The sequence below is a fragment of the Echinops telfairi genome, unplaced genomic scaffold (assembly GCF_000313985.2).
Source record: "Echinops telfairi isolate 266 unplaced genomic scaffold, ASM31398v2 ScPeMD7_8;HRSCAF=38, whole genome shotgun sequence".
Lineage (NCBI taxonomy): Eukaryota > Metazoa > Chordata > Mammalia > Afrosoricida > Tenrecidae > Echinops > Echinops telfairi.
Window position 1 is genome coordinate 8,632,077 of NW_022103905.1, and position 7,907 is coordinate 8,639,983.

Here is a 7,907-nt window from a genome sequence, read left to right on the forward strand (position 1 = left end):
CTCCTCCACCTGCAGGACACCATTCAAGGTCAGAGTTGAGCGAACTAGGGCCCACAGGCCAACTCCAAGCTCCCAACTGCTTTTGCAAATAAAGCTTTCTCACAGAATCCGCCAAGTCCACACAGAAGAAGCACACCAGCTTCTGTGATGCAAAGATGACAATTATGAAATTTGAATATAGCAAAGGGAAAAGTCTGAGAGCAAAAATTATGAACACCCAATTTGTTGAAGGTTATGGAGGACCGTAGGAACCCAAACCCATCTGCAGAGTATCTGCTCAGACTGAGCAGATCCATTCTAGCCACAGGCAAGTCTCGAACAGCCTTCCTATCAGGCAGAGAGCATTGTAAGCTTGACTGTGCTGGATCGAACCCAATACTCAGCCAGGTGACCTCCCTATAGATCTGACCTGAATTTGTGCTGGGTGCAAGTATCTCTTACTTGTTCCATGACACAAATAGCTTCCCTGGATTTTTACATATTGATGGGGGTCTTTTCTTTCTTCCTCATTATTTGTATTTTTTTCTTTATATTATTATTATGTTATCCTTACCACCTTATTTTGATTCTGTTTTTTGTTTCTGTTGTGGTTCCCGGTTGAGGCACGGGAGGAGTGGATGCATAGTGATAATAACTGATACAGGGCTTATAGAGGATGCAGGGATGGGGTGGGGTGATAGGAAGGGAAAGGGGATTTCGGGAATTAAACAAATGAAGGCAGGAGGGGGGAGAGAGACACTAGAACTGATATGTGAAGGCACAACTCATTTCAAAAGGGATTTAACCATGGGGGAGGCAGCTTTCTAAAATTTTTGTGGTAATGATTGTACAATTCTCCTTAATATGATTGAACGATTGAACAAATTGAATTGCATGACACGTAAATTATGTGCCAATAATATTTGGAGGGGGGGATAAAGCTTTATAACAGAGAAATTTAAAAAGTGGGGCTGAGATAACTCAGTCCTGCACATTTGTTTATAAATCATCCAGGGTCATGCTTGTGCGACAACAGCATGCTGAGTAGGGTAGCAGACTATAGGCCCTGCAAGGTCACAATGTATGCACAGAACAAGTTTGCTGATCCCTATTGTGGATGGCAGGAGCCCTGGTGGTATAGTGGATACACTCTGGGCTGCCCATCACAAGGTCAGCAGTTCTAAACCACCAGCCACTCTAAGGGAGAAAGAGGGAACTTTCTGTTCCCATAAAGATTTACGGTCTCAGAAGCCCACAGGTGGCAGTTGTATCCTGCCCAACAGGGCCGCGAGGAGTCCCGATCATTTGATGGCAGCGAGGTTGGGTTTGGGTGCTCTGCGATGAGTGGATGACCGAGCACCAGCCTGCACAGTAAGACGCTGGCCTTAGTCTTGTGAGGGTGCCTTCCCAAAGACGGAAATGAAAAGGCTTGCACAAAGATCAGCCAGCCCCCAGAGCTGGGCTTGCCTTAAAACCTGTGCTTTAAGCAAACGCAAAGCTAATGAAAGTGTCTTACATAACAAATCCTATCTTGGATTTACCAATATGATCCAGGAAACAAGGTCCCATCCAAACAAAGGCTTCTAAGGGGACCCATTAGCCACAATGTTTTAAAGCAGAGGTCCACTCAGAAGGTTATGGAGACTATTGGGGGGAACCCCCAAAGGGGTCCTCTAGATAAATTTTCTCCAAGGACACAGGATTATGACAGGGGAGGGGGCAGTATTGGGAAGAAGCTTTAAGAAAATTGAAGGCTGCCTCGGTGAGGAAAAGACCAGGAATGCTGGGCTCAGGAATCATCTGCCATCAGGACAAAGCACCTGCTCCTGCTGGCAGGGTAGCAACGCTCTCTCCACCCTCCAGCCCTGATCGTGCGCCTTCAGACTTCTTGTTGGCCCCCAAACTTGAAGCACACGTAAAATGAACATGATTCGAGTCTTTCGGGGATGCCAAAGTACCATTTGGGCATGGTAGAAATTGAAGAGCCCAGAATTCTTCAGAGAAGGAAATAGCACCTGCAGACCTGCATAGGTCTAAGTGGAGGATATGCCAAGAAACAATAGCTTATCATTTTTTGATATATTGGTATCTTAAAGGTTTGTATGATCGGTAGCAATACTTTTTGACTGACCCTTTTATGTTATTTCATGTAACCCTCCATTAAATGTTTGATCATTTTTATTATCATTTTTCTATCTTATAAACTAGAAAGTCGAGCACAGACATGGTAAGTAATTTGTCTAAGCTCACCAAATAGTAAATGGGAGAGAACTAAACATTCTAACTCAGAGCCTGTTCTCTACAGAGAAATTCAGAACTTGGGCTTACCTAACCACCCCAAGAGCCCAGGACTCTGGAAACAGCATTTGGAATTGGGGAGCAAGGGGTAAAGTCCCAGGCCTCCTCCCCTTGAGCAGGTCAATTACCATCTCTGAACCTCCTCTGCAGCACAGGGCTGACCACGGCAAACCCACACACCCCCAAGCACAGTTGTAAGTATCTAATTTTAAAGCATAGCTTACTTTTTTTTTAAATCAAAAGTACTATGCAAGTGGGAATAATGATGGAAAGAGAGAAATCACTCCCCTGAAATGCTTATTTTTAATTCTATCCTTTACTATGGTAGGACTTAGGGTAAATTCGGCTCCTGGGCTACTTCATACATTTTGACTGAAGATAAAGGCAGGGAAAGGGGAAGAATCGGAAGTGGGGCCTTCTCCACGAAGAACAGGGGCAAAGACAGAGCGGATTCTTGTGCTCAGGGCACGTGGGGTGTGGATGGATCAGTGAGCGGCCGGAGCTGAAGCTCCTGGAGTTAGCCCTCTTCCTCCCCAGAAGAATACAGAGACGAGACCATCCCTGGTCTCCGTTCCTCTCCGCCCCTTTCCCAGCACAATCATCTCGTTTTCACTGAGTGGAAATAAAACACATCGTACTAAATAGGCTTTCAATACCTATGTGTGGGCACAAGGTGGGGGTGTCTGTGCCAGACTGGGGTTATCTCTCTGTCTGGAGACCTATGTTCCAGACAGGACCATGATTTTTTTTTAATTGGCATCAAGTTGATTCCAACGCATGACGACTCCGTGTGTGTCAGAGTAGAACTGTCCTCCACGGGGTTTTCATTTGCTGATTTTCAGAAGTAAATCACCAGGCCTTTCTTCTGAGGCACCCGTGGGTGAACTGGAGCCCCCCCCACCCCACCACCCCCCGCCACCGTCTGGATAGCAGCTGAGAGTATTAACCATTGGCACCACTCAGGGACTCCTACGGCTGTACCGGGGGTGCGCTTTTCAGATCACCATGACAACCTGAAAAAGTATTTAAAAGATGTGATGCTAGGTGGGCCACACCGCTCGCGCTCTCTCTCTCTCTCTCTCTCTCTCTCTCTCTCTCTCTCTCTCTCTCTCTCTCTCTCTCTCTCTCTCTCTCTCGCTCTCTCTGGCAATCGGTCCCAGGGCTCGGTGGCATCAGAAGACATGACGAGACAGCCCTTGGCATCACGTCTGGGCCGTGTTCCTCTAGCTAACAAAGACGGGCTACCTGAATAATCAACCCCAGGAGCCCGAGAGCAGTCTCAGACACCTGAGCCAGATGCCACAGGTCCCTTGGGCAGGTGTGTGAAGCACAGTGCAGCCTTGCCCCCCGTTAGAAACAGTGACACGCGGGCTCTGCCCCACAACCTGCATGCTACCTACGTGTCTGACATGAGCCTGAAGATTCTTCACCCCGAAGGACCGAATCACGAACCAGAGTTTAATTGAGCGAAACCGCCGACTCAGGGGAATCTGCCAGTGCTGGAAACAAAGAAACACAGTTAGAGACAGGGTGCCCGCTCCTGGCGGGCTCCTGGGCATTCTCTGTTGCTTTCCCAGGCCTCCAGGGATGGGCAGTCACCATGACTCCCCGAGCTGTTGCTAAGGAGGAAGCAAGCACATTACCCAGAGGCTGCCCGCTGTGACCAAACAACTGAGGCAGGTGGCCAATAGAGCCTGGAGGGAGAGTAGGACCAGGGGGTGGTGGGGCAGGCCTGTGGCCCCACACCTCAGGAAAGGGCAGTTTGCTCTAAGTGCTGCTTGCAACCTTTCATCCCTGCCCTGAAAGTCAAGTTCTCAAACTCCCTGCATCAAGTTCGTTCTGATTCATATCGACCCTACAAGGGCAGGGTAGTACTGCCTCTGTGGGTTTCCAAAACTGTAACCCTGAAGGACAGTAGAAAGCCTCCTCTTTCTCCCACAGAGTGGTCGGTAGTTTCAAACTGCTGACCTTGCAATGCCTAGCCCACTATACCACCAGGGTTCCCAAAATGCAAGGCAGGGCCTATTTTTTTTTTCACTAGATGAACCTACATTCCTTCACTAGCAAAAAATAAAGTTCTATTTTTATGTCCCTTCAAAATGTAAAGTGGTTGAAAGTTCAGACACGGGAGTCCCCTCCAGCTAGCTCACAAGCTGTGTGGCTCGGGCAGTGGGGACTCTGTGGCTCATCCAAGACCCAAGAGAGCGCACCCCCAGCCCGCACCCCTCCCGGCTGTGGTTCAAGGGAAACAGATGTCAGGGGCTTCAGGAGGAGGGGCAGTGGTGGTTGACTCTACCCATGCTGAGATGTGGGCTATAAATCACAGTATAACTGCCAGCACGGCTCAGAGTGTTTGTCACATTGCAGTTGACACGCAGTCCACGTGTCCTGCTTCGGCTGCTTGCGGAGGTTGCAATGGTGCCAGAAGCTCTGCTGCCAATATTTCAAACAGCAGCTGGATCACCTTTTAACGATGACAGGCCAGGAAGAAAGGCCTGGTGATCCCAGAACACTGTCCAATAGAATACAGTGGCTGAACCTGGAAGGCACTACATTCGTCAGCTCAAACACACCACTGATCCTGAAGAGGACACTCAAGGCCGCCATGAGTGGAACCGGAAGCAACTACCACCGAGTTCCGTCCGTCTAGGGGCCAGCCAGCCAGTATTGAATCCCAGCGTCAGGGCCTCACCTGTGACTAGGACATTCCTAGGCCGTTAGGCAGTGTCACTCAACTTTCAGATTTCAGGTGGGCATTTCAACCACTGTCTCGGACTTAGGTACCATGACACTAACATTGACGCTTTGTTCCAAGTGACCAAATACAGAGGAATGGAAGGGTCAAGGTTGTGGTCACCACAGATGTCAGACCCATGTTCTCAGATCTGAAGATAGAGCCAAGGTCTTGGAAAATATGTTCAGGGAGCTCTGTTATGGTCAAGGAGTGATATGGTTTCCAATGACCCTTCTCTCAAAGGTCAGGAAACTTCTGCCACGGTTCTCTGTTGACTGCGAACAAATATTTGCCCCATGGAATATTTTTTGACCTTTCCAGGGAATTGCCAAATCCTCAGTGTCCTCACCTCCATCCTTCACCTCTGGCTTTCCTGACCTGGGCACAGTTGGGACATTGCCCCCCTGTGCACTGGCAGCCTTTCTCCTGCATAGAAGTTCGAAGCCTTTGATCCCAGCTTGAGGACCAACCTGAAATTTTGTTGACCAGCAGAGGGCACCAAACCCCAGAGGTAAACCTGTCACCTGCATCCCTTGCCAAGCCTACGTTCTGAGAGGAGTGAAGGGGTAGACCAGAAAGCAAAGGCACTCCCAGCAGACTACTACAATAGAAGGTTTCCTTTAAATCATCTTGGCTTCTAGATGCTTATGGCCAAATGATCATCTTATTTCAGCAACAAATTAAGGGGGCACAGGGACAAAATTTCAATTTCTTTTTGAGCTGGCCTTTATCTGCCATTGTTTCTCTTCCGTCACTAGCTGGTCCAGAGTGGGGTTCCAGCTAGCACTTCCTATTGGAACAGGAAGTTGGATTCATGAAGGCTGACATGCCTATTCTTGAACTTGAGTTATTCTCAGGCCTCCTCGGGGGCCCTTTCCATAATAAGCAGGGCTTGGCAGGTACCCCCTGCCAAGAACAAGACAATGCTCATCCACAAAAGATTTCTCTCTCTTCCACACAGAGGCTTTGGGAGGAAGGGCAGAGGAAGCTTCCCTGGCATCAGAGACTGTGGCTCTGGTTTTTGGTGACTCCTGAACCCTGGGGTTAAGAACCTAAATCTTCTCTCTCAAGATGCTACCATACTTGGGTTCACCCTGAGCAGGGCTGGGTTCCTATTGAAAACTACATCCAGGGCACTGGTCCGCACCGCAGGAAAGATTCCAAGGGTCATGGCAATGATGGCATCAGCGTCAGTGTTCTGGGAGTTTCTTTGTGGATTTGGAAATTAAACCACAGGATCAAAACAAGGGCAGGATAAGCACGAAGCAGCACAGCAGGACATAGACGTAAAAGAAACCAGCCTGCGTGCTCATGAGATGCTGAAGGGATCAGTTATCAGGCAGCAAAGAACAAAAAATCATATCATTGTGTGCTCACCTCCCTGATACGATCGCTGAAGACAAACGGGTGCATAAGCAAATGTGGCAAAGAAAGCTGAGAGTGCCTGGCTATCAAAAGATATAGCATCTGGGGTCTTAAAGGCTTGAAGGGAACAAGCAGCCATCTAGTTCAGAAGCAACAAAGCCCACATGGACGAAGCACACCAGACTGCATGATCACAAGGTGTTGAAACAATCAGGCATCAAAGAACAAAAAAATCATATCATTGTTAATGAGAGGGAGTGTGGGTGGAGACCCAAAGCCCATCTGTAGGCAATTGGACATCCCCTTACGGAAGGGTCATGGAGAGGAGACGAGCCAGTCAGGGTGCAGTGTAGCAATGATGAAACATACAACTTTCCTCTAGTTCTATAATGCTTCCTCACCCCCCCCCACCCCACCCCCCACTACTATCATGATCCTAATTCTACCTTATAAATCTGGCAAAACCAGAGGATGTACACTGGTACAGATAGGAGCTGGAAACACAGGGAATCCAGGGCAGATGATCCCTTCAGGACCAGTGCTGAGAGTGGCGATACCAGGAGGGTGGAGGGAGCGTGGGGTGGAAAGGGGGAACCGATTACAAGGTTCTACATATGGCCTCCTCCCTGGGGGATGGACAACAGAAAAGTGAGATAGGGGAGACGTCGAACAGTGCAAGATATGATTTGCACTGGTAGTGATTTGTAAATTACCGAGGGTTCATGAGGGAAGGGGAAATGGGGGAGGGGAGAGGAAAAAAGGAGCCGCTGATGCCAGGGGCTTGAGTGGAGAGCAAATGTTTTGAGAATGATGAGGGCAATGAATGTACACGTGTGCTTTACACAACTGATGGATGGATGGATGGGGTGAGTTGTATGAGACCCTAATAAACTGATTAAAAAAGAAGACGTAAAAGAAACCAGTTAGGGAAGAAGTTGGATGCCCTGTGATGGGAGGAGCTCTTAGAGTGCAGGTGAAAGCCGGCAGGCAGAAAACAGTTGGTGGGCTGGCGCAGCCAGGCTCAGGCCTGAGGGTCCTCTCAGAGGCCCACTCCCCCGCCCCACCTCTGCATTGTCTGCATCCCCATCCCCGGCCACTCACCATGAAGTCCGTGGCTGCCCCTGAGTTGGCGTGCCTGAGGTAGACGGGGTTCACACTGAAGGTCTGCTGCAGCTTGTACTTGTCCTTGACCCTGTGGGATTCCAAGGAGCCATTAGTCGCTGCGGCCTCTCCCTTTCAGGAAGCAAGCTTTCCCCGCACCCTCAAAGCTCCCCGGTCCCACTCACCAGAACCCAGTGCAGTCAAAGTGCACCATCATCCACTTGGAAGGGTTGAAGGTGAAGGAGTCGGCATAGTCGACGCCCTGCAGAAAGCCCCGGAACTCGGGGCACAGGAAGGCAGTGCCCGCATAGGCAGCATCAATGTGCAGCCATAGCCCCTCCCTGGCACCTGCGGAGACAAGCATTGTGTGGCTGAGGCTTCTGGGGCCTGGCCTGGCTAAAGCATGTGCTTGGGATGGATGGTCTGCTTA

General features: G+C 49.4%; 1 protein-coding gene across 1 annotated transcript in view; it reads right to left on the reverse strand.

Moving 5' to 3' along the window:
- The window catches only part of HDC (histidine decarboxylase), a 23,579-nt gene that overhangs the window by 3,288 nt on the left and 12,384 nt on the right, over positions 1-7,907 (reverse strand). The window contains exons 7-9 of the mRNA XM_013006372.3: positions 7,663-7,825; positions 7,478-7,568; positions 3,678-3,776 (exon numbers count right to left, since the gene is read on the reverse strand). Coding sequence (XP_012861826.3) covers positions 3,678-3,776; positions 7,478-7,568; positions 7,663-7,825 — 353 coding nt within the window. The remainder of the gene's footprint in view (positions 1-3,677; positions 3,777-7,477; positions 7,569-7,662; positions 7,826-7,907) is intronic.